General features: G+C 42.5%; 1 protein-coding gene across 4 annotated transcripts in view; it reads left to right on the top strand.

Annotated features, from left to right (window-relative positions):
• ST3GAL3 (ST3 beta-galactoside alpha-2,3-sialyltransferase 3) overlaps positions 1-26,745 on the top strand; it is a 134,797-nt gene that overhangs the window by 7,742 nt on the left and 100,310 nt on the right. The window contains exons 3-4 of one of the 4 annotated variants that reach the window (XM_015870384.2): positions 18,634-18,681; positions 20,607-20,741. The exons of 1 other annotated variant lie outside the window; for it this stretch is intronic. In XM_015870384.2, the coding sequence (XP_015725870.1) occupies positions 18,634-18,681; positions 20,607-20,741 (183 nt within the window). The remainder of the gene's footprint in view (positions 1-18,633; positions 18,682-20,606; positions 20,742-26,745) is intronic. 2 more of the 4 variants (XM_015870385.2, XM_015870386.2) reach the window with 2 other exon arrangements.

A 26,745-nucleotide genomic window follows, 5' to 3' on the forward strand; every position in this document is an offset into this window, starting at 1 on the left:
TGACGCAGCTGGTGAGGGGATAGTTTGCATGGGCAGTGCTGGTGGCTGGGTGTGAGCCCTGTAATTAGGGGATGATGCAGCTGGCATTACTTGCTTGTAGAAGCTGTTTAAGATGTGCAAGTGCCTGAGCAGCTGTGAGTGCTGCCATGGGGTTATTCAGCCTTCAGGTGCGCCACATCAAAGGCACTACACTTGCTGCTTTCTAGCTGCATTAATCTACCTTCCTCTATTTAAAGGTTGTGGTCCTTTATAATGGAAAAATGTAATTTTTGCTCTCCATACTCAAACATGGAACTTGGGAAATAATGGAGCAGTTTGGGTCGCTTCAAGCATAGCAGTCGCTGGTGCTCTAGGTATAATTAGAAATCTAATTACTGTGAATTTAGCTGCTAAGGCTTTCCTGCCTTCTGAGACTTGTCCCACACGTTTCAGTCACGTTCTAAATAGAGCGTAGGCTCTTCCCCATTGTGCTGCTGGGAAGGTAGTGATGCTGCTTTTGGCTGGTGCTGTTGCTGCAGTCTCTGCTTAGAAGCACTTTATCTGAGCATTGAAAAAACTTATATCATTTTTAAATATGATTTGTTACAACCTTAATTTCTATGTATTTCAGAGCTGTTGTGTTCAGGTCCAGTGCTTTATTAGAAGCAGAATCGTGACTTAATGCAGTGTAAAGAGTGCAGGTTGAATTGCTGTTAAAGAACTGCTAATTCTGAATGGATTTCCTCAATTGATTTTGTATTCAGGGATGATTCAGACGTGGTTCAAATACTTCCAAACCTTTGAAACAGGGGTTTGCAGGCTGATAAACAGGCTCTGTTGGTGCTTAGGAAAAGATGAGAGCTTCGGCACAATGTAACATTGCTTCTCTTTGCTGCAACAAACTAACGGGGTTAGTTTTACAGTTACAGTGCATTGTATCTGTGAGCAGAGACCTCCTGGCATGTGAATACTCGAGTTGTGATTCAAATGCTTCATTAAGTGGGTTTAAAATAGAGCAAAGGAGGATTGGGGTTTTCCTGCCCAGTCCCTCCCCATCAACTCGGGTTAGTGTGCCTGCAGCTGTCAGCTCTGCTATCCCCATCATTTCTCCCTGTACGAGCAGTTCTTTGGCTGGCGTTTTACACTTGTCTGTTCCCATAAGCGAGGATGTTTAAAAAGGCACATTGTGTCTCAGCCTCAGGAGCATGCGATACTGTGATCTTTGTCTGGGGAGTTGTGATTACTGCTTCAATTTCAGATCCGATTTTGTTGTTGGTAGACGCTTTAATCTTTCAAAGACTAAATAACGTGATAGCAGAGGTAATACAGATTGAATTCAGGATGTGTGGTGGTGGAACGCCTTCTGCTGAGCCTATGGTTAGTCAGGTCCTCCTCGGGCTCATGCCCAGGTTTGCTGGGAAACTCGTTCATGTCGTGGATGGGAATAGGAAAGTGATTTGGTGAGAAGATACAGGAGCTGCCTTTCTCCTCCCAGTCCAGCTCTTTAGGAAATGTCATTTTCAATGCATACCAGAACCACTTAAAAGGTGTGCGGTCAGGCTGGGGGCCGTGGGCTCTGTGATGTGCGGTTGTGGCAGGGACCACTTGAGGGCAGCAGTTGTCTTCTGCTCGACCCTCAGTGAATCCCTGTGCTGTCAGAAGCTATTGCAGATGGAGAGAATGCGACTTCAAACAAAGAAAATTACAGCATTTTTCTTTCTTTCTCAGTTATCAAGTGGCTGCTGGCCATCCCCTGGGTAAACCTCAGTACATCCTACATTAAAAACAAAACAAACCTATCTCAATCCAGAAGTGGTCTGAACCTCTTAAGTTGACCTAGATGACATTTAAAAGTCTCTTCTTACTCAAAGGATTCTGTGGTTCTAAACTGTAACTTGTGGTGACTGTCACCTTCTTCCCCTGAAGGGCTCAGAGGATGAGGTGGACACTGAGAATGTTTTCCACTTGTCTGCTTTTATCCCTGCAGATGTAGTTATATAGAAAGCAAAGTCCCAAAGGCCGTGTGAGAAATACAGTATTCCAAGATAATCGGGGCTTTATCTTCAAGTTCCAGAGCTCAACAATGAGAAAGTTGGGGAAGAAAGGCAGTGGAAGTGCAACACTAGTAATTTAGTCTCCAAGTCCTTGACAAGCAGCTATTTAGTGAGCTTGGAATAACAAAGAACTATTTGGAAAAAGGGTGGGTATTGCAGACTGTTGTGTGATCAGATGTCAAGGACTGGTGTGAATATGATGGCTGCGAGGAAAGCGTGCGATAACTGCTTCCCTCTGCAGGAGATAGTGCTGCTGGAAATAGCTGGGTTGGGTGCGTACGCTGCTGCATTGTGCTCCTTTCACTGCTGCCAGCTGTTCATGGCAGGTGCATTATGACCAACCGTGGGGATGTTTGGAGTGCTGAACACAAGTTTGCTCTTTACTGAAGTGACTTTGAGTTTGGGTTTGCAGCCCGCTCCAGAGGGAGAGATGGGCAATTGCAATGTGTTGCATCCAGGAAAACGAGCACCTTTAAGGCTTCCCTTCTATATTTGTGTTTGGTTTTTCCAATCCTTTTGAGTTTTTCTGTTGATTCTTCAGTAGAATCCAGCAGATTCTTCAGACTCTGATAGAATAAAGTCCATCTTTCTGCTCTTCTTTCTTCATCCTTCCAGTTCCAGGGTTCCCCATGCAGTGCAGCTGTTATTCTCCAGCTAATTTTTGGGGTAGTTTATTGCCTTTATTCATCTACCTTTTGAGTCCGTTTAGCCAACTGCTCATGACTGTCCCTGTTTGCAGTGATCTCACTGATAGGAGTGGTTGTCTCTTTTTTACACCAGCTGTTTATTGGCCTTTGAATGTCGGATTTCTAAAGCATGCCAGCTTATGATCCATACAAACACCAAAATCTTTCAGTAAGAGCTGAGATTGCAATATTTTTCCTCTTCTAAGCTGGTTTCTCTTAAAAGAACTTCTATCAGTTCCTCAGCATATGCTTTATAAAACATTTTAATTTAAAAAATCCTTGTATTCCCTTTTTCCGTATCCAGTGGGAGCAGTCAGGATGAATGTTTCCAGAAGGCTTCGTTTTGCATTGATTGCTGTGTGGTTCCTTTCCTACGTCCTGTGCAGTGTGAAGCCTCGTCTCTGGAACATCTGCCTGCTCCCATAAAACATTAGGGGGAACATGGCTATATGTTATCGTGCAGTGTATAAATTCCATGCAGTTGCATGTTGGATGCTGTATTCTTGGACAGGATTATGATCATATGCAGGTTTACATATATCAGAAGTTTCATTTAGAAGACAGGAGCAAATCCAAACCCATTGCTTTTAATTTCTCTCTTCTCCCATGATGCTTTCCAACCAGGCAATGATTTTGGATTTACTTAGAGGGCAGTCATGGAATCACGCAATATCCTGAGTTGGAAAGGACCTGCAACAGTCTTGAAAGTGCCAAAGGTCTCTGGGTGAATGCAGGGTGACTGTACCATGGAGAGAATGGAGTTCAGTTGCTGTAGTTGTAACCATCATGCAGGACTGAATAGAAAAAGATGTGACTTTTGCTACACAGCATTTATTGCTGTTCTGATGTTAAAATGAAAGTCGAGGTCTTGAGCAGCCAATCTGTTTAACTGATAAACCTTCATTGATTTTAATATTTCTGCTGTGTTTTTCTTTTCCTGGTTCTGTAGCTTATAGCCCAGCTATCTTGCCTCACTGGTATTAGCAACACACAGGAGTGAGAGTAAGAACTGCAAGGTGTTTTTCTTTCCTGTTGTATAACAATTTAGTTACCGTCTGAGATAATCGAGTAAATATTTAACTTGTAAGCTGATTGTCCTGTTTTGTTTTTCTGTGGATTAATGTTTTTTACTTCTGCCAATATTTGTTTTCCTGGTTATCTTAAGTATTGCTGCTCATTTTAAAAGCTGTGTATTTCAACAATGGCCACTCAAAATATTTTCCTCTATAGGAAATTGTAGAAAATAGCCTTGGGAAGAACTGCAGAAAGCCTTTCTCCTGCCCTATAGAAATAATATTTTTAACACAATTTCATGCCAGCATATGCCAGAAGTACTCTATAAAACGAGATTGAAACTTGGACAATCTATCCCAGTGCTTAATTATTCTTCCCTGTAGACAGATTTTTCCTGATGTCTGCCCTAAATCATTTTGACTGCAGTCAAGTCAGTGGAAAGCTTTTGTGAATATCCTCCTCTTCTCAGCATGTCTTTACATGTTCTAGGCTGGTAGGCTTTGGTCTCTGTTTTCTTACATTTTCTAGACTCTGTCATTCTCGTTGCTTTTCTTCAGACCTTGCAAGTTGCAAATATGTTTCTTGGAGCATGGCACTGTGTTAGAGTATTGCTTTTGGAAGTCTTATCTGTTTGAGTGGAGTCTGTGGCTCACGGCTATAACCTTGTTCACGCTTTTCAGTGCAAATACATTGGGGTTTCAGTCTTGTGGTGCTGATTCGGATCAATTTGTCATTCTCTGTAACTCATTATAAACACCACTATAACCCACACTGCGCCTACTTGCCAAGATTCAAATATTTGTATGGTTGCCCTGTTGCTGTTGCCCTGGGATGTATTCAAATGTGGTTCTGCTCCAATGGAAGGACGTGAAACCATTTTGACGTATTTGGGAGGGAAAGCCAACCTGCTAGCCTCAGGGTTGTGGTTGTTAGTTATCACATTCCAAACAAAAGGCAAATATGAGCTTTTCAGACAGGATTAATTCATAGGATAGGTTCTTGATATGTAATTTTAGCTGTCTAGGGTAGGATTAAGAGCTCTGATAAATTACCTCTGAGTAATGGCACAGAGTCCTTCTCAGGTGCCTTGGTCTGCCCTTGCCCTGGTTGGGTTTGTTGCAGGAATCTTGTACCGTGCTCTGGTAGTGCTGTTGCTGCATGCTCCATAATTCAAAGGGAAGCAGAGGAGTCCCCAGATCAACTCATGAAGGTCGTGAGGAGCTTTAGGGTCCAGCTTTAAAGGTCTCATAGTGTATGGAGTGGCATAGCTGCTGAAGTTCATGGCTAGCCTTGAAGCCCCACTTAAAGCAGTATTCTGTGAGTGATCCAGAAGATACTGCTGTGGTGCTGACTGACTCTGGGCTTCTGAAGAAGATGGTGTTCAATTTTTCAGTATTTATTATTATTTTTAAGGGTAAAAATGTTGCTTTGCCAACCACAGTAAAAGGTTTGGGGAAAAGAACTAAACGAGCATCATAACCAACCACAAATCTGATTCTGTAGAGTATAGAAACCAACAGACTTTGAAGTTCTTCCCAGGAAGCTAAATAGCTGTTAGAGCTATGTGGGTGTTTTTGGTGGCTGTTCCTGCATTGGGTATCTGTGATAGTCAGAGCTGGGCTTCATCTTTTGCTATTTGACTTCATAACAGTAGAGGGTACTGTTGTTGTAAGATACAATTATTATTTATTTTCTCCAAATGTTGATATATGAGCACAGAGTTTGTTTTTTGTGCTCCCAATATATTGGTCATTGGAACAGTTGGTGTGTTACTGCAGAGTCCTCTTTGGGTCACCTCTCTGTCTTCATCTCATCCACTTATGAATTTTCCAAGTGGTTTTGTGGACAATCCCTTATCTTTTTTAGGTCAGCATGAATGTTTTCTCATTTTTGGAACGCTTTTTCTGGCAACAAAGGAGCATTTTCTGATATAGGTTGCTTCTCCTTCAGTGCCACGCTCCTGATTTGTCCTAGATTGAAGCATTTGTTACCATGGACAGCTTTGCAGAGAGTTGTCCTCCTGGGCATGAGGAATAATGAGGGACAGGGCTGCAGTTATTCCATCTCTTTTGTTGAACAGCCTTACTGCAATCTTTCCTCTTCTGTTTTATTTGCCACATTCTTAGGCAGTCTCTGGCCCTCATTCACCATGGAGTTGTGTTTTATTTGAGTGTCGACAGGTGTGCAGTTATTTAAGACCCGCTTTTAAGGAATGTTTCTGCTTTGCCAGGGATCATTTGAGTTCTGTGGAAAGGACCTGAGCTTTCCAACACTGAGTTTCTGAGGGTATAGTTACATGGGATGTTGACTTTGGTGGCAAACCTGCTGTAAGTAACTGCGTGGTTGCTTTTTTTTTCTGGGATATTCTTGGTGTTTTTGTCTCATACTTTTTCAGTGATCCGATTTATAGCCTCCACCCTGTGAGCAGTTGTCTTGGCACAGATGTGGTGGGGAGCTGCAGTGATGTGCTGGAATGCATCATGTGAGAATGGCCTTTATTTTGCTTTGTTACCAGAGTACTATATAAGTGCACCTTGAGGCTGGTCTTAATTTTGGATTGGAATTGGTAATGCTGATGGGAGTGAAACATCTTCAGTTTGGTCACAGCCATATACCGACTGTACCATAACTTAATTACGTTGCTGGGAATCTTAGTATGGGTTTATCTGTTGCTTTGCTGGTGAGGAATGCTGCTTTACACATCACGTTTTTCACTTGTCATAAGAGACCCCTTGTAGGTACAGATATGCTCCCAGGTTTGTCAGCAGAGGGAGCTTAAATGAGTTTGTTTCTCAAAGTCATCCAATTGCAGTGTAATTTCATGGTGGAAGTCTGTATGTAGACAAGCTTGAAAGAAGTTTAATCCTAAACACTGGAAAATTGCTCACTTATTTGTTTTCATATACTTTTGTGTGTTTCTGGGATGGTAGGATTGTTTTTGGGGGGACTTGGCCTCTGCTTGGGAGTGGAAGACAGGAGAGAAATGTCTGGCAGGGGTTGGGCTAAGATGGAGAGGGAGTAGGTAGGAAGGTGTTGGTATGCTTCTGGGCTTTGGCTGTGGGAAACGCTGCTAGCACTGGTTATAAACAGGTTTTGAAACATCACTTATGCTCTTTGAGCTTCAGCCCTAGCCCTTGATTTTATGGCTTGCCTTCAGCGAGCGTTCTCAGTCCAACTGACGGCGTGGCAGGCAGTGTCGGCCAGCTGCAAGGCAGCAGGAGACCAAAGGGAACAGCCTCTGGCAGCTGGACCTGTCAGCCTTGGGATGGCTTAAAGGAAGGGGCACACAGGGTGTGCTCAAGGCTGTTAGCTTGGAACAGGGTCTTCTGCGTTGTTTTTGGTTAATTATGCACTCTTCCTCTCAAGTAGTAAAGATGCACATGACTAAGATTCTCCCGATCCCCTGTGCTCAAGGCTAATGACCCCAGCTCTCAGCCTCCCCTCCCATGGCAGATGCTCCAATCCTGTAATCATCTTAGTTAACTGCAGTGTGCCCCATGCCTCTGGCAATGGGAAGCCCAGTGCTGGTCCCAGTGCCCAGCTGGGGCTCTGAGGGATCCCCTTGAACAGCTGTGTGGCTCTGTCCTGCACAGCCTGGGCTTTGCCATAGGGATGTGGTGATGGCTCGTGCTCCATGTGTTGTGTGCTAGGACCCCCGGCTCCTTATCTGCAAAGCTGATTCCCAGTGGGGTGCACCAGTCTATGCTGGTGCATGGGGTTATTCCTCCCAAGGAGCAGGGCTTTGAATTTCCCTTTGCTGAATTTCATGAGACTTCAGTCTGCCCATTTCTCCAGGCCCTTTTTTCCTTTATTTATTTTGCCAGCAGATCTGCTGTGCATTTCATCAGCAGGTCCATACTTTCCTTACTCTTCCTTTTGTGGCTAAAATGCCTGTGAATGGGACTCTTCAAAGCAGGTTCCTGAGCAGGCTTAAGTCTTATTTAACTGATGTTTACCGGTGTGTATGTTTGTAATGTGTGCTGGGGTTACTTGTGTTGTTGCTGATGCTGTTGGTCTCTGATTTTTACTGCTGTGTGCAAAACTTCCCTAGAAAAACCTCTATCTAGTTAGATAATATTTAACTGAGCCCTTTGCCAGACCCATCACCATCCCTTATGGATTAGGATTTAAAGCCTGGCAATTGGGTTTAAATTTGCATAATATTGCCATGCAGCAAGTTGTGCTCAAGTCACAATGTAGCCCAAAGCATTCCTTTGTGGTAAAGCTATCCCTTGTGCATCCAGAATAAAAAAACTGGCTTAGAGGTTTTGCTGCACGTCTAGCCTAGGAATTATATAGCCTATTGTGTTCCCGCTGCTCCAAAATGTGTTCAATATCCACATGGTCATTAATAAGTTTTATGTAGCATGGGTGTGTCCAAGGCATAACAGGAGTCTGGCGAGGGATCCGGCTGCCTTTTCAGAAGTGATTTTTCTCAGTGGAGTCAGTCTGGTACCTTTCTTCACATGCTGTCTTCTCACTCAGTTTCTTGCAGGCAGTGGTGGTGCTGGGTGGTATCTCAAGGGAATGCATGTACTGTTCTTCAGTGTTGGACCTCAGGCATTGCAGAATGACATTGCAGTTGACGTTCCTGGTCAGAACAGCTGGTGAAATGCTGGCAGAAATACTTGCCAAGTGATTTGAGAAGGCTCTGCTCGCTGTAAGTTACGGCCACCAAATTAGCTTAATTATAGCCAGCTGTGGGAAAGTGGCCTGCTGCAACTGATAAATCTCATTTCCTTCTCTTGCATGTCAGTGGGCCTGGAGCTGGTGATAACTGCCTGCTTGGATGCAGGGAGGATCTTAAGGTGGTTGCAGTTCTCTTCCAGATGTGCAATTTTGAAGTTGGCTTCTAATCCTGCTTTTGGCTCACGTTTCTCCATGTGGAGACCTTGGCCTCAGAACGCTGGGGTTTTGTGTCACGCTGAATAGCATCTATTATGGCTAGGTTGCCATTACTTGATTTGGTTTGGGAGAATTAACAGGCTTGTTTGTTTTATTATGGTTGAAAAAGAATGTCAAGGTTATCCAGACTGGGAGAGATGCTCTTTTGTTGAAGTTTTAAAATGTCATAAAACCAAGAAAAGAAAAAAAAAAAGCTCCGCCCCCCACACCTCAGCCCCAGACTTTACAAACCACCAGCTGAAGCCATGAGGGGATGTATTGTTTGTTTGCTCTGAGAGCTCAGCAATCCTTTGCATTTGGTGAGCTGGTGCTTCCAGCTTTGCAGTAGCCTGTGTTTGTGGAGCGTCCTACTTGCTGCTCTTTCTCACTCCTATCATCTGTTCATTTGTGCAGGCAGTTTCAGTCAAACCTGTGGCCAAAATGTAGCCCATACAGATTGCTTGTCACACACCAAGAGGCTGCGCTCCATTTCTGACTGGATCCCAAACCTGCCAACGTGGGGCTGTAACTTTGCCACTCGAGTGAAGGTGTGGAGGGGAAACAGCTGCTTTAGAATGAAGCCAATAAAACGACTGCTGCCATTTATGAGGAGTTCTGCTCGTGAAGTAATCCAGGAATTGCTAAACTCTAAAATTTGTGAATCCCAACGAGCCCATGAAATCCTGGCTGGGAGCGGACGTCAGCAGGTGGCTGGAAATGCTGATAGGGAATGGGGAAGGCAGGTCTGCCTTGAGCATACAGGGGGTTTTCTTTGTGGAAACTGAGTTTGTGTCAGATGGAGTCGCAGCTGGCAGCAATCAGTCGTTGCAAGTTGCAGCTTTTGGTGAGGTTGGCAGTTTCACATGCGCTTTGTCAGAACCAATTGGTGTCTCAGCTCTGCTGGATGCCGAGTACTGTTCTAAAGCGAGCTACTCCTTTGCTTTGATAGATTGATTAAAGCAACCCATTGATCTAGGGTGTGGGATTTTGTTGTATGGGTTTTTTTGTTGTTGTTGTGGCTTTTGTTCTTTTGGTGGCATAGTATGCTCAGAGAGCTGTGGGTGCCCCATTCTGGAGCTTCCTGAAGCCAGATTGGGTGGGACCTGGGCTGCCTGAACTAGTGGAGAGAAGCCAGCCCAAGGCTGGGGTTGGAATGGTTGGGCCCTTCCAACCTACCCCATTCTATGAGGTGATTCTTCCAGAGATGCTGGAAGTCCAATGGAAGTCCAGGTGGCCACCCTAAAGGGCAAGGTTAATAGCAGCATTTGAGGCTCACATTCTGAATTGTGGCACTTCTGATGATTCAGAGCTTAAAATTTCTCCTGCTTATTTGGGAGAGATGTGAAGAAAAATGTGCGAGCAGGTGTTTGACTTCACAAACTTGTGGAATCGAGTTAGGTGCTCAGAAGTTTAATTCCAGTGATCTTAGTCTGGAACCGATGTTTCTTACAGCTTAACCTTCTGGGTGAAATCTGTTTTCTCAGTGGGTTTTTCTGCCAAGTCTTAAATTAAAGGGACAAGTTGTATTTTTATATGCAGTGTGATAGGAAGAGCACTTTTCCTTTAGATAATCTCCAGCTGCATTGTCCAGGGACCCGTCGGTGTGATGATCAACTTCCTCTTGTGTGCTGCCGTTTGAATCACATTGCACAGTTCTGCTGTTTCTGCATGTGAAAATGACCTTCTGCTCGTCCGTCTCTGGGCTGTTATTGTTGTGTTTTGATGAAGCAAATAATTTCCTGAAATGCTTTAGTAATAAAAAAAAAAAAAAGTAGGAAATAATAGGAAGTGAAAATTTAGGTGTGCAGTTGTTCTGGTTCAGGACAGCACACAGCATTTGGGTACAGGTGTTGAATGCGTTGTGCAGATTGTGATTGTGGAGCTGCATAGTGAGAGAAGCCCAAGTCACCTGGGGTGCTTCTCAAAGTGTTTGGCTTTGGAAGAACACGTGTTCAATGTCTGTTTGTGTGTAGCAATTACCTATAAAGCAACTTACTGCATCGGACCTATCAAACCCTATTAGCGTGTGCTTTGGAAACTGAATGGGTTTTAGGATTGGATGGGTCAGAAACCTCCTCAGATTTTGGAACCAAGTAGAAAAAAAAATCAATCCCTTCCTGCTTCCAAACTACCAAAAAAAAAAAAGTGGTAAAAAATGAATCCAACGTTTCTCTCTGTTCAGCATCACCTTTCATGTGGATAAATGGCTTGGTCTGAACTTGTAAGTCGAACGTTGCCCTTTTCTGGCAAAGATGCCTATAAAGAGCTCGTGTTCAGGAGTTGTTTTACACCCATACGCTTCTCCATCCTGTTGTGAGCAGACACGGGAGGTGAGAGGTGTCCCTGTAAAGCTGTCCATAGGAACCTGCTGGCAGTTCTGGCAGCGGGGCCAGATGTTGTCTGCTTTAAGGCTTCGGGAGGCTCTCATCCACTGGCTCGCTATGCAAAGCAGTAGATCATTTTCAAACAAACTGAGGAATGCGAGTTTCCTGATGGAACTATTTATATTTCTGGAGCCCTGGTTATTGCTTTTGAGGAAGGAGAGGTTTCTGGGAGATAGCTTGGAAAAGCCAACACAGAATTTATCCATACCGGGAACGGGGAGGAAAAAACAATGTAAGTCTTCAGAAGACATTAAAACAAGAGCAGAGCATCAAAATAGTTGTTATCCTAATTGCCTTTGATGGCATGTAAGTATTTTTCTGTATGTAAAACGGTGAGGATGTGCAGCAGCCTTCCCAAGCTCTTTGATAGCCGTGTGGCTGTTCATCAGTGTCAGACACTGTCATTAGTACAATTAGACTGTGCTTTGAGGTTAAAACTCCATGTAAATAATGAATAGGAATAATTTACTCTTGTTCTGTATCTATCTCTTATTGTTTTATATTTTCAGATATCAAAGGTACCAATGTGTATGTAGACTGCACTATGAAAGCACAGAATTAACTTCCTTGTGCCAGTGTTGTGCAATAAGCTCCTAATCAACATACTAGTGCATTTAATTCTAGTTGGAGGCTGAATTTTTTTTTCTTATGGGCGAATCTCTGGGTAATTTGCTTATCTCATAGTTTCAAGCATGTAGTGAAGAGTAATTATACTTGAATGTCTTCCAGGGTTTTCTATGTGGATATTGTTCAATAGTCCAAAAGTTATGTGAAAATTATAGGTGTGAGCACTAAGCAAGAAACCTGAAGGGAGCATACCATCTAAATTTTTCTAATGGTGGCCATAAATGAATACTAACTTAAAATTACTTTAAAAGGATACTTATTTTTCCAGCGGTGATGTTGTCATTTTTGGTTTACCTTTGTTTTCAGTCATTTTCTGCTGTAAAACATTTCAGCTGCTTAGCTGGTCTGTTACTGAAACGTACTTAACAGTTGGATCCAGCAGTTGCACACAGGGAAATCTAAATGCCACTTCCCCTGTGCCCCTTGATACGTCCCTGATGTACCAATGTACCAGTTGGCTCTTAATTTTAATTACAGAGACGCTTTAAGTGTTGTTTTGTTCCTAAGATTATCCCAGAGAGACAAAAGTGAACCTGTTAAAATGAATACATGGAGGAATTTATGACTTGGAGATATTAGATGGAGATGCATGTTCAGAAGAAGATAACTGTTCTGAACCTAAGAGAAGTGCACTTTGAATTTGAGTGTACAAGTGTTGTGATTTCTCAACTCATAATAAAAAATAGTGATTCACTGTGAGACAAAACACAGCTTTCCTTTGTGTTGCCCTGATTGAAGTCTGCTGCTATTAAGGATGCTGAAGAATACATTACCATGCTGAGCTGGGGCTGTGTTCTTGAACCACATTCTCACACTTGGTCCTGTGTACTTCCACAACTCTCAGTATCCACTTTGTCTTGCACATGCCTCGTAAGCCTAGGAGAGGAAGTCTTAACTGTTCTGAAATTCGTTGCATGTTCTGCTATGGAATTTGGGTCTCTGAGTGACTTCTCAGTGCTACAGTAAATACAATAAAAATCAAAGCCCAAGTATGAGACTTGGCTTTGGGTAACACAATAAAACTTTGAGCTCCTTAAAAATGCTGGGAATCCATTTGGGATTCATTGAAGGATTTCTCTCTCTCAAGAGGAAAACCCCTAAGATGCCAATTTTATTGGTTGGGCCTGTTTGTTTTCTTTACTTTTTACAGCAGATTTGTACGCTGTCTCCAGTTGTGTTTCTCCAAGCCAAGTAGGATTTCTTTGAACTTGTGCAGTGTGTTAGTCTTCCCTTTTCTAATACATGCGGGGACTCTGCGCCCATCTCTGCTGGGAAGGGCAGGGAGCCAGGACGGATCCCAAGGAGCTGTGAATCCGTGATGCTTGAAGCAGAGCACCACGTTGTCCTCATGCCCAGGTTTTATTGGTTGTGGCAATGCAAAGTTATGCAGTGGAGCCAAATAAATGCTACTTTTGTGTGCAAAACGCATCAGCGCTTCCTGCTGTCAAACTTACTTGGGCACGACTGCAGACAATAGCACTGTAATATCCTTGTGAAGTGCTGGCCAGCTGGCGCAGGGCGCCACATCTTTTCATTCACTTCATTCATGGCAGAATAAAGAAAATTGACATACTCAGAACGTTAGGAAAATACATCTGTTTGGAACGTGAGCCTTGTTTCTTGCTTAGTTAATTTGCCACTTCATTACAGCCCTCCTGACAGAAGAGAAGCGATGTGTGCAAGTGTAAGAGTTGGCTCAGCTCCATGAGATCCATGGAGGAGATTGCTGCATCTTCAAGTACTGCCTTGCTGAGCCGTACCTTTGATTCACAAGACGGCACTGAGGGCTGTTGGAGGACCACTTTGTAGCTTACCAAGTAACCAGCAGATCTCCATACTGCCTAGGAGACGAGTGATAATACTATCTGCTGCTCTGTATCCATATCTGTAGCTTTCAAGCCTTTGTTCTTTGCAGAAGAAGCAGATGGTTTATTTTTACAGATGAGAAGCACTTGCACCCCAGGATTACACAGGCACGGTGAGGTTACCTGTCCTGGCTGCACTTCAGCCTGGTTGGGAGTTCACAGTAATTGGGTCTGTGCTGCCTGTGAGCTGGGTCCCCCTCGTGTCCTGTTTCTGTGTGCAGAACCTGCCTGCTATGATATAATGAAATAATTATAGTAGTTCTTAAAATACGGTGAGCTATGTATGTTGTGGGAATTGAGCACTGGCTACTCATCCATCTCTGTATGAGGGTGTGCAGGCATCAAATTCAGTGTAACAGAATCAGGGCTGCAGTGTAGTCTCATTTTAAGCCAGTTTATTAAAGTAGAAAATCCAGAGTTTATTGCAACTGTTCTTTACAATCAGATGTTTCCTGTTCCTGAAGATAAGTCCTTTTGCAGAGTGACTATTCCCTTCCCATAAAGGGAATAAGTTTGAACTCTGATCTCAGGGCTCCCATCAGTTGGGGGTGGCACTGGGTTGAAATTGTTCATGGTTTGGTGCCAAAATCTGCAGCCCTTACAGTGGCTGGGTATCTTGTTCTGATATATCTCACTGTAGATACTGAAAGCATTGGGCTCAAGCAATATGCTGGGATTATAATTCCTGTGGTTTGCTGGCATGGGAACAGCTCTTATATAGGAGCTGAACATGGGGGTTGTCAGAGTGACTGGCTGGAGTTTGGTGCATGGGCAGCTGAGAGCGTTCTTGGGGCTGTGGCTTTAGAGGTGCTCCAGCGACAGTGTTCTTAAGACAGAGCCATCTCCGAGCATTTGGAAAAGGTGGAAAAGTGGAGTTCATTTGAAGTAGAACGCTTAATAAATCGATAGGATGGCGTTGATCATTAGAATGAAAACCTGACTTAGCCCTTCCCGAAATCTGCCTTTAAAGAATGAAATGAAGATTTAGGAAGAGAGGTGTAACCTCTCCAGTGAAGTTCAAGCAGTGTCATACCGAGGAGAAAATCTATAGTGTTTCTTCTTATGTCTGTGAAATCAGAGGAACATACCTGTCACCTGTTTAAAAGATAGTAATTCACAGTGATTGTCCTTTTATGTTTTATGTGAGTGTTTAGATGTGGTTGTGTTTTTTTGTTGGTTTTCTCTAACATCTAATGGTTGTATACCACACTGGCTTTCTTTTTACACTAGTATTTTCCTTTTGAACAGGAGGTGGTCTGAGACAGATCCTCTGCCCAGTGAATCCCAATACGTGCTCTGAGAGCAGCACTGCAGTTTTGAGCTCAGTTTTCTGAATAGGCAAAATAGAACAGTAGATTTCTTTTTCTTACTGAGCTTTTTTTGTCATGAAGTTATGGAGAGTTTTGTGCCTTAACCATAGGAACTTTCTGTTACATGCTGTGTGATAGAAAACTGATCTCAAATAGGAAATAAATTGTGGATGTTAGTAGGTTGTCTGATCCCATCTTTTTCATTGCTCACTTGAGAGAGCTGAATGACAGACTGTTCTCATATTGAATGGTCTTCTAATTCCACTGTAACAAAAGCAGCACAACATTCTTTCTTTTCATTTTGACTTAAATAAATATTATTTTCTTTAATGTTGTTACTGCAGTCACCACCACCAAGTGCAGGTGATGGAGCTCTACAGGATATCTGGTCTCAGGTCAAGCTCTGGTGGTACAAATTACATTGCATGTGATTAACTGTAGGCTGCAGTTCTGTAGGAGTCTGTTAAAGTATCTGGAGAGCAGAGACAGGGAATGAGAAACTGAGCAGTGAGTGTGCATACAAGAGACCAGCAGAGACCTCAGAGCCTGAGCTGTGTGAGGGGATGTGCCAAATTGCAGCCTTATGTTGCGAGGTATTATTGTATTATTCCCTGTTTGGCTCGGGCTGTGGAGCATATTACTGTAATGGTATGTGATATTGAGGCTGTGTTAAGCCTTTATTATTAAACTCTTATAACTCCTCCGGGACTGATGGTTTGTGGTTTCTCAGGACCACTTCCAAAGCAGCGCACAACCTTTCTGGCTGATTTATTTTTCCTTTTTTTTTTTTTTTAAAAAAACTTTTTTTTTAGCCAGGGAAGTCAGTTTATTGCTGGAGACTTGGAATGGTTTGTTGTTGTTTGCTTGTTTTTGTTTTGTTTTGTTTTAATGGAAATAAAGAAAGGAAAAGATGGACAACAGAATTTATTGGTTCAACTTCTTTGGTTGATGAGACAATTGTATTTTCCAGTATTTCCTACAAACTCTACCTACCCTTGCTCAGAATCACAACTCTTATGAAGACTCAGATCTTCATTTATTATCCTTTCATTGCAGACATAGACTGCAGTGGCAGAAGGCATTGTGAGGAACAGTAGCTGGACGGTTATGTGGTGTCTAGAAATGCCTGGACCTGAGGTGCTGGCATGTAGCAAGTTGAGTGATTTCTTCTGACTCTTTGAGGATGGGACTCTGCCATAGAGTTATCTAGGCCATGGGAAAGCTCACGTTTAGCCAAACAAAGAAGGATTTGCAGGAGACACAGCAGCATGGATTTGTTAAGGTTGGAAAAGATCGCTAAGATCACCTAGTCCAAGTGCCAACCCATCCCTACTGTGCCCACCAGGATAAGAGATGCTGGGCTGAAAATGGTGTGTGCACGTGTGGAGGGGAGGTGAGGATCAGGGACTTCTGAAGAGCAGACCTTGCCCAGAAATGCAATCAATCCTTTACCTGGGTGACTTATTGGGCCTGCATGGTAGCAACATATGGATCCATCTCCAAGTTGCAAGATTTTTTTACTTCAGGACAGGGCTGTGCAAATGCAGTTGTGTTCCTTCAAAGGCAAGTCAGAGGATTGCTGGAACAGAGTTAAGGCTGCTCCTGGAGCAGAGTTGAGTCTCTGTAGTTTGTCTTGGAGCTCCTTTCTCCCAAACCGAGCGGAATCCTTGTGTTTCAGCCCTCCTGGAAGAGGGGCTTGCTGGTTCTTCTTGGCCTCAGGGTGACCCAAAGCTGACAGGGTCTCAGATGTTGTTATTCCTGGCATTGAGTGCCATCAGTGTTTCTCCTGATGGGCTGGATAAGATCCAGGATGACATTTGGTTTGAGCCGTATCTTGATTTTTGGTTTGTGTGTTTGTTTTTTTGCTTTTATTCTTTTTTAAACTGCTGTATCCAGTGAAAAAAAGATGGAAGGTAACATGAAAACAGATGTAAAAGCCTGGCATTGTGTTGCGTACAGCCCAAAGCCGTGCATTATAGCTGAGCTGTGGTGACACAAGGTTTTCTCAGCCCTCTGCACTTTTATAGCTTCTCCCCTTTAGAAGTGTTAGCGCCAGAAATAAGCATGGTGCTTTAATAAAGATCTGTGGTTTCTGAAATCACTCACACTGTGGGGAGCTGACCCCAGTGCAGGCTCAGCTTTGTCAATTCGGTGTCAAAACTGGGAACCTAATGGTCTCACAGAGGGCTGGACTGGAAAAGGGAGCTTGCACACTTACTGCTTATCATTCTTTTTGCTTGTGGAAGGGTGATAATGTTCTCAATGAAGGGACTGAAACATTATACCATTTCTGCAGGTGACAAGAATTACATTAATTTGGTGCTTGCGACGCTTTTCAGCTGTTCTTAGATAAGACCTAATATTTCATGCCCAGAATATATATTGGGGAAAATGAGTGACGTTGAAGATTGGCATAAGCTACAAAGCAATATTTTATGCTGATAAAAATCTCAACAGTTTTTTACAAGTAGAGCCCCACAGAGATACTTCAGAATTAATTGATGGCAGATGAATTTAACACAGTTAAAGTGAATTAAACCCCTCGCTATTTAGAATAATACAAAAATGTCTGAGTTTTACTCCCAATAGAGGAAATGCAGTTGTTAAGTCCAGATGGATTTTTATTTTTCTTGGAACAAGTTTTGAGACTAGTAATTTTTTTCTTTTCTTCCACTATTTTTTCAAAGCGTTACTACCACATTGTTGGATCTGGGACAGAGCAGACCTAGTTTTCTATGATTATTAATTCTTTCAATTGTTTTAAAACCAGTTAGACGGATGGTTTGGCTATATTAATTTTTAAAAACTTTCTTATTAGCACTTAATTACATTTGTAAGATTTGGAAAATAAGTGTGTGGATGATATACTGCATAGAAAGCCCATTGGGATGGTCCCGTGTCGAGTTACTTTCAGCTGAGCTGGGTAACAGTCAGTGTCTGTGATCATTGCCTGCCCAAATGTAAGTGATGCCCCACCTCTTTTTGGCACACCAACTCTACTCCTGATGATTATTTTAGCTTGTTCTTGCACGGAGGCCACTGCTGTGATGCTGCAAGTGACGTGATCAGGTCATCTCCTCCGAGGCTTAAATTGCGAAGAAACTTTGAGGAATTCAATCCATACGTTTAGCTGCGGTTCTACAGTCACAGGCTCCATCACGTGAACCAATGGCTGAAAGTCATGGTCACCCACTGATGAGCTGTAGCTGTCGTGGTGACTGTGATTAGTATCTGACGTGATCCCCACGTGGCACAATAAATGGCATCAAGCAGAGGCTATATTTGCTTGGTACTTGGCACCCTTCCTGCAAACAGAGCAAGAGAGAAGGGTGGTAATTGAAATGTGTTCAGATGGGAGTCGCTAGCTCAATTAAGGATGTGGGAAGCAAGCTTTATGGTGAGGATAGAACAAGCACAAAATACTTGGCTTAGCAAACAGCATCGGGGAAGAGCTGATCTTAATAAAGAAGTGTCTAAATGAGGACAAAAAGATGATAATGTATTTAATAAGAACTCTGCAGTCAGAGAAAAGTGTTATGGTTCAGTTCTGGCAAGGTCAACCAAACATAGAAAATAAAACTATGTCTAAGTGAAGAAGTTATAGCTACTTTGTTGGATAATGACCTCATCATTTGTTGCATTCTCCAGTGTTCTGCTGTTGTTAGATGACTGCTGGTTGGCTGGCTGGTGAAGAATTTCTTCTGTGAAGAAGAATTTCTCCTCGTGCAATGAAGCATCAGGGCATATTAAAGAAAAATAGCAAGAAAAGCTTACAGCAAGAAACGGTACTAAGGAAAAAGGGAAAATGAACTTGTACTCTTGTGTTACAGATTCAGTGGTTCTTTCCTTTGACTCCGTTGGACATACGATAGGCTCAGGTACAACATTGCCTTCTTCTCTCTCTCCCACCTCATGACAAGGCTTCTGTTTGATAGGACACGGTAGCCATGTTGGGAGGCAGGTAACCCACGGTGGATGAATAGGTTCTAGAGGAAGTTTTCATTTAGTCCTAGTGTGAAATGAGGGCTAATGTGTGAGACCACTTCCACTGCCCAGCTAGGAAGACAACCTGGCCGTGTTACGTGCGTTAGCGCTGCTTTTCTTATGTGAAAGGCATGAGGATGATGTCACCCGCCAGCTGAAGAAAAACTGTTCCAGCTACTGGGAGAGTTTCTCAGTTAAATAAACAGTTGAGTTATTTGGGGAAAGAAATCAGGAACGCTTCCAGGAGGGAGAAAGCAAAAGAGTCGTAGCTCAACAAATAGGGTTGGAAACTTTTTCTGTTTGGAAGATGACCAGCATTATCAAACCCCAGGGCAAATGCTGCCCGACCTTATTTCCTTTGGAACCCGGGCATGACCTTCAATTCAGCTGAATCAGAAATCAAACATTCTTTTGTGTTGGAGGCACATGAAACCAGTAACTATCCTTTTGGCTATTGGTAATATATGAGCTGTAGCCAAGGCCACACAATAGTGGGCACCATAGTTGATAAAATTCAGTTTACAGTGTATTCATAATGATATGTGAACTGCAAGGGAAAAGCTAAGAATTACTGTTATGTTTTAGAAACCCCTCAACACTGAAAAGATGAGATTATTTACTCTATTGCAGAAAAAAAGTAATAATCCAAGCAAAGATTTCACGTTATATCTTGGTTAGTAGCCTTTCCTAGGCTTATAGGAGGAACATGCTGCCTTCCAACATAGCACCTGTCGGCTGCCTGCACAGTTTGAAAGAGAGCCTGCTGCCTGACACTAACAAAGCTTGGATGCAATTCTGGTTTACTAACCCTAGAGCTAGTGGTAGTAACTTGCTTTGTTTACAGTGCCCAAATGCTTTCTGCTGTCCCTGCATCACCCTCTAAAACCTGTAGCTGGAAGTTGGTCTGTTGTGGGTGCATGGTAACTCAGGGTGCGGATTGCCATGCTAATGGAGAGAAAGAACCTCTCTTACCTCCCTTCTGCTAATGTGCACCAGTCACAACTGAAATGTGTTGCTACCTGCCTTCTTCTGTACTGGATGATGGCTTCTTCCATCCGGAAGGAGGTGAAATTATGTAGGTTTGAAATAAGAAATCTGGGAATAAAACTCAGGGCAGTATTTTGTGTTGCTTACAGCTGAGTAAGCCTGAAACAGCATAACTTTACTGGAACTATGCTGGATTGATACTGGTACAACTGAGACCAGAATTTGTCCTGGAGTAAAACTTTGAAATATTATCCACTATATATATATATATATATATTTTTTTTTTTCTTTCTAATACTTTTTGGCTTCTAACTGATGTGAAAGCAGTTAATCCTGTGGAGAGCATCCAGTGGAGGGTATCTTTGGAATTAATCACATATGTTGTGCTCTGATGCTACCAACAGAGTCATCCATCTATTTATAAGAAAGAAATTCAACTGCTGCTCTCTGTTTTGTGGAGTGCTGATAGGAGCAGGGTGGGAGACGAGGCTCATGTGAGCCAGCAAACTGTCTGAGTCTGTTTGGAGAACGCTGCTCTTTGCTCCGCTTGTGCATTGCAACGCAGGCTTGGGTTGGGTAGGAATAAGACCGTAAAATTTGATCTTTTGTTGCACTGTGCAACCTGATTCAATTTCTTCATTGAAGAAATATGAAGAACATTCTCTTATTTGAGAAGGGAGGCTCAAAAATATCCCAGAAAGCTGTATGTTTATTGCCTTCGTATCAAGTATTTTGCATTCATTGTTCTGGGAACCAGCTTGCTCTGAACTGATATGTGTAATAAGATGTGTGATGTCTGTCCAACTGAGGGATAGCTTTCCTTGTTGAACAGGAAGGAGAGAGAGAAAAGCTGTGGCCATTGTGCTTCCGTTGTCCATCCCATCTCACCTTGCTGCAGACCCAGGAAAAGACAGAGCCCAGAAAGAACCCAAAGAGACAATGGCAGCTGCAGACCCAGCCATTCCCAGTAGGTGACTTTTCAGGTTGGGGTAAGAAGGGGCAAAAGTTGCGTACTGTGTAACACAAATACATGTACTCTTTTCTTTTATCAGTCACAATTAAACAGCTGTGAATAATATATTTGCTGTTTAAAATAGTCACGCTGTTTAGAACTAGTACACTTGACTTTTATTTGCATACTAAAGAGCTTTTAGAATTGCCCTTTCATAATTGTTAATCATGCTGTGTGAAGGGCAATGTCTTGTTACAGTGTCTGTATTTATTGGAGCTGGCTGTTCACCTCCACTTAATTCTTTGTCCCATGCAGATCTTGGTTTTCACTAGGGCTGGGAATCTGGTTACCCTGCATAAAACTTTCTGAACTTAGTGTTCAAAAGATCACTTGGCTGTTAAGCCTTAAATTATCCTTCATGGAAGGATGTCTACAGACATAACAGTCAAATGTTGTGTGGTGAGCCTGAGCTCTGTGAGCTCCTGACTTCTTGTACCCAAGTGCTTTTGTGGTTAGCTGACAGATATCCCCTTCCTTTGGAAGGCAAAGTTTGAGCAGCATAGGTGAATGCTTGATGTGATGTGCAGGCTGGTGTTTCAGCTAAAACTGATTCAGAAAGGGTGGTTTTCATGCCCTGAACTTTGGGAATCACTAAGCAAGACACAGTGTTTGAGTAGACCTAAATTTCATCTGCTTGCAGCAGAGAGCTGGGGCTCTTAGGCTGCAGTTGCTAGCATATCAAACACTGGATGACCTTGGTAGCTAAACGTATACTCTCACTGTATTTAAGCCTTCTTCTGTGTGTATGAGAGCAGAAGATGGTGTGCTGTTCTTTGGCTTTTCCCATGCCGGTCTGCCAGTACCAGTGGATGCAACTACAAGTTCTGTTGGTTTCAGAAATATCCTTCAATCTTCTCATTTTGGTTTCTAACCTGAATTAAATTAATTTAGATACTATGTTAAAAGAATTTACGAGGCTTAGGTAGGTTGTCTTGGTTTGAGGAAAACAATTTTAATGCACCTTTGGAGCTGTTGTGGTTTGTGTGTTGTTTTTTTGTTTGCTTTTAATCTTTTTCCATGTTGCATGTCAGACCATCACTTAACACTGCTGGCACTGTTGGGAAAGAAGAGATGGACTTAAAATGCTGTATTTTTCTGTATTCCTGTAAAGCAGAGAATAAATAGGAAGATCTTTTTTTAAAGCCCTGCTGGATTTAGTGGCTTTATTTGGCAAAAAAATGTTTTTCTCTTTTCATTTCTGATTAATGATGTTCTGCTTCATTCTTTGCTTCTTTGAGCTGTAGGCTGTGGGAGCTGCTTGAGACTGTGCCAAGGACTGTCATGTATTAGTTACACAGTCCTTATGTGACTTTGCCAGCATGTTCAGTATCATCATCTATCTTACTCTCATTTATGCTCTTTTTCACCAATTGAAAATACAGCTGTGAATGAGCTGAGATGCAAATGCCAAGAAGTGGCCTAAAAAATACCTTGAAATACAGATACTTTAATGGGATTTTTCTCTATCGTGTGGCATCTCTTTCCCATCGAGACAGTATATCATGCAGGTCACTAAAAGCCAATAGATTACTGTTTTGTTAATATTGTTCTTGACTTTTATTAGGAAATACGATACAATTTTTAAAATAAAGAATATCTCAGAAGATTCAGTAGGGCAGCATTGACTCCATTAGCCACGTGAATACATGACAGTAAATGAAACAACTGCTTATTTAGCAAAGATTGCAGTCTGGCTTTAAACAGATGACTCCCTAGGAAGAGAAAAAGGGCATACGTAGTTCAGGAGGAAATATTTAATCTTCCTGTTGTAGTCTTTCATAGATTTCTTAGAGCAATCCATCGCTCTTCTATCCTTGGAGGTTGCTATAGGTTCATTAGGAAAAATATGTCAGCAGATATACACTTTGTGAAAGGTTTTGGTTACCCTTAATGTAATGTGCTAGAATGTCATTTATATATATATTTTTTTTTCTTTATTTTACCTATTTTGGAGAGAAGATCAGGAGGCAAAAGACCTGCAAGTGATTGCTTATTTGTTCTTCATGTGCCTGGGGGATGAGTAATGTAGTTTCAATTCCTAACGAAGGAGATCCCTCTGGTGTATTTCTTTCTTCAGGCTGTAAAGCTGGGCCAGGTGTCTTTAGGAGCCCCAATCAAGAATTACAAGAGGGGGGGAAAAAAAACACAAAACGACGTGAAGATGTAGATGTGGAAATTGCTTCCTTTTGCTATATTAAATCTGAGAAAATAGGTAATGTTCTCAAGACTTTAGGTGTCACCAGGGGTTACGGGGGTTTATGACTGAGGGACTTCCCCATTTCCATGCTTTGAACTCACAGGTTTGATTTTTTTCTTATGCTAATAGTGCTTAGAGCATCTCTTCCCATCAGATATGGCAATTTTAATCAGTTCCAGTATCTAATAAATACTGAGCTCGGTGCAGCAGGGTGGGTATCCTTGGATTAGTTTGCACAGTTTGAAGAGTTTTAATAGATCTGAACTACCACGCTTTGCTGCCTGTGTTGAGTACTGCTCTACAGTCCCTGCCTTTTGCTGCTTCAAATATTGTCCAATTTTAACCATTTGGGCTGAAATCTTCTATACGTGGAGGGAGACCATGTTTCACATTTATGTTTCCCGAGCGTTTTAGTTAAAATTTTAAATAATGTAAGATAAAAAAAAGCAGCATCTTCAAAATATGGTACCAGTAATTAAGAAAATACTGTCCATATTTGTCTTGATATAGAAGAGCAAATGGGATTAGGGGAGAAGTGGAACGCAGACTTTAAGGGATGGAGATTCAGTCTTCGAAAGGACAGGGCTGAGAAGCCCAAGTGGCCTCAGTTCCATCTGTCCCTTACAATCCAATGGTTTTGTAGTTACTCAGTCTCAGAAAATAATGCTTTCATCAGGAAGATTTTTTCCCCTGAACAGGTTAAAGTGAAAATCCTAAGGAAAGGATGCAATGTTAAGCCCTTGTTTGTCTATTGTTGCTCATTAATCCTGATCAGTATTTTTTTAACCCTGAAAGAAAACTTTTCCCCCTTCCGTTGCAGTTGATCCATTGCATATGACTTTTTTTTCCATCAATTCATTCTTGTTTCTTGAAGTCTAGCAGAATTGCAGCTGAACTTTCGTCACTGTCCATATGTGCTTTCTTCATCTAAGGTCAATGTGAAGTGTTGGACCCTTTTTCATTGCAGAGTCAGTCGTTTTACCTGGCCTTTGCCACAGATGTAGAGCATGTGAACAACAACCAAGGCTTAGTTCAGCTCAAGGCCTCAATTCCATTGAGGCTGAATTGCACTGGGCAGGATGAGAAGTGTCGGGGTGGTCTGAGCTGTTCTACAAGCACTTCTGTCTCCCGAGTGTCGTACAGATTCCTTTGGTGAGCACAAGCATCTTGAATAAAACAATTGAACTTTCTGCCTTCCCTCCTCTATTTGCATTACATGAGAGATTTAGTGCTTCATTTAGCCCATCTTTTTAAAAAAGTTTATATTAATTTTCTGCTTTTGTAGGCAAAGTTATTTGTACCTTGCTTCTAAATAGCTGAGCGCTACAGGGACAGTGCCCAAGCATTGGTGAAATCATTTACAGTGGTTTGGAAGGATAAAACCAGTGAGCCAAGTTAATGCCTGGAATGTTGATTTCAATTAGTAGCATAAGTGGAACGTTTTGCACGTTATGCATGTAGCTGTATGGTTACAGATGCAAAATGCAAATTGAAAACTTGATTGATATCAAAGCCGTCTGGCTTTTTGGGTGGTCTGTGTGGAGTTTCTAGACATTTGACATTGCGTTTCTTACTGCCTGGTACTCGGATTTCTGTTGAATACTTGGAAGAAACTTCCAGATTAATGCAAGCATGGAATTTGGCGTGCAATTAGCATCATTTATTGCTATGGTTTGACTGTACTTCTGTTCATATAACCCTTATTACATACTTTACAATAAAATTGTTGTCAGTTACTAAATTGTTATTCAATGCTGATCTTCCTGGAAGTGTAGGCACACATTTTCTTTCTGACCTTAGCAGACCTCTTACTCGTATGGCCATGTGATGAAACTTACTCCTTGTGTTCATTGATTTCTGTGCTTCTGTACACCACTTTGTCAGCCGAGATCTGTAGCTTCATAGCACAAGTGAGGAAGTGTCCTCTGATCTCCTTGTTCTCTCGTGGTACTGTTATTTTTATCACATGTGGGATTTACAGGCTCAGCCTCATGGGCTGAAAAGGTGCAGTCTTGTTCTGACTCATCCATAATGTTCTTCTTGTGGAAGGGCTGATGTCACACCTTGGTAACGTGCTCATCAGGGCCAAGTTAGTTGGAGGTGCTGAAGCATTTGTCTCATGCTCTCTGGCTCTTATTTTCCATTTTCTTCTAGTAGTCTTTAACCCACTGCAAATGAGGAGGAAATTAAGAATATAGAAGAATGTTGTTGCCTATCAGCTAGCTAACTTGGTGAGCGAGGCTTTGAACAAGGTGATGAGAGGTGGCAGAAACCTTCAGGCTAGGACATGCATAAGTGCCAGGGCAGGCTATTATAGATGGTGTTTCCATGGGAGGGAAGGGTAGGAATGGGACTGTCCCCCTAACAGGGGTGTATGATCAGCACAGCCCATATGTTGTCATCACACCCTCATCATACTGTATTTTCACTGCAGTTGTATTTTGATTTACTGGGTCTGTGTTTTATTGTGTTTTAAATTACACGCATAACTCCAGACAAGAATTGCCTGTTCCTGCAGCTGGGCTATGTGCATTTTGGCTTTTTTCATGTATTTGGGTTTTTATCGGTCTTTTGTGATTCCAGACCACTTCCTGCCAGCACATGGGCTATACTTCTATGTGCTGCAGTCACAAGGAGCACAGTGGCCAAAAGGGACATAGCCAAATGGCACTGGGCATCCATAACAGTTGATTTATGTTAAACATGAAGCTAACTTTGAACTCATAACTTCCAGGCTCCTAATGTTTTTCTTTGAGGAGAAGCAACATGTGATGGAGATGCATTTCCCAGCCAACAGTGATGCCACGACTTCACAGAATTACAAAATGGCTTGGGTTGGAAAGGACTTTAAAGACCATCCAGTTCCAACCCCCCTTCCACAGACAGGGTTGCCACTCACTAGATCAGGCTGCCCAGGAAAAGATCAGGCTGTGAGTGTGCAGTGGCTGGTGATGAGGGCAGTGTTTCTTTGCCCATCTCAGTTTGTGCCACTCTCCAGCCTGGGGAAGGAGGGAATTGTGCCTCCAGGGACTGTGACCCCACCACCTCCCTGGGCAGCTGTGCCACTGCAGCACTGTTATTTTTGAGAAGAAATTTTTTCTTATGTCCAACCTGAACCTCTGTTGGCACAACTGAAGACCGCTACATCAAAAGTAAAAACATTAAACCGATAGCAAAGAGCAGGCAACAAACAAAAGGTAAATCTTACGGAAGGTTGAAGTGAGTGTATGTCAGCTGTGTGTAGAGTTTAGTATGTGTTTGTTTTCTGGTGCTTTGGTCGCAGAGCTTGTAAAATGCTGAGTTAGCAGAAAGCCCAGGATGCTGTTATAGTTACGAGGTGATGTATCTCTTATTGCATTTCCTCTAGTTGTATTTCTTGTTGGGAAGAAGAAGTTGGAGTTGAGGTAAGAATGATGATGGGTTTGCCAGTGGTTTTCCTTAGTTAAATAAATCAGATGGGTAAATCTCTGTTGCTGTTTGCACAGATGGGTGTTTTTGGAAGGAGGAAGGGCTAATAAAAATTGAAAGCATGATTTTTCCCAGACCTTCCTTTGGAGGAGGTAGGATTGGACAGGAAATGATTTCTTGTAGGAGGAGTAAGGTGGGAGAAACCTGGAAGGAAAGCAACGCTGGGGGGCAACACAACTTTCAGGGTGTGAGAATTGGAGGAGGGAGGCACAGGTGCATTTCTAATGCTGGGTACAGTGGGGATAGTGGGTGGCACAGCAGGTGCTGGCAGGGAAATGGATAGAACGTGCTGAG

The sequence above is a fragment of the Coturnix japonica genome, chromosome 8 (assembly GCF_001577835.2).
Source record: "Coturnix japonica isolate 7356 chromosome 8, Coturnix japonica 2.1, whole genome shotgun sequence".
NCBI lineage: Eukaryota > Metazoa > Chordata > Aves > Galliformes > Phasianidae > Coturnix > Coturnix japonica.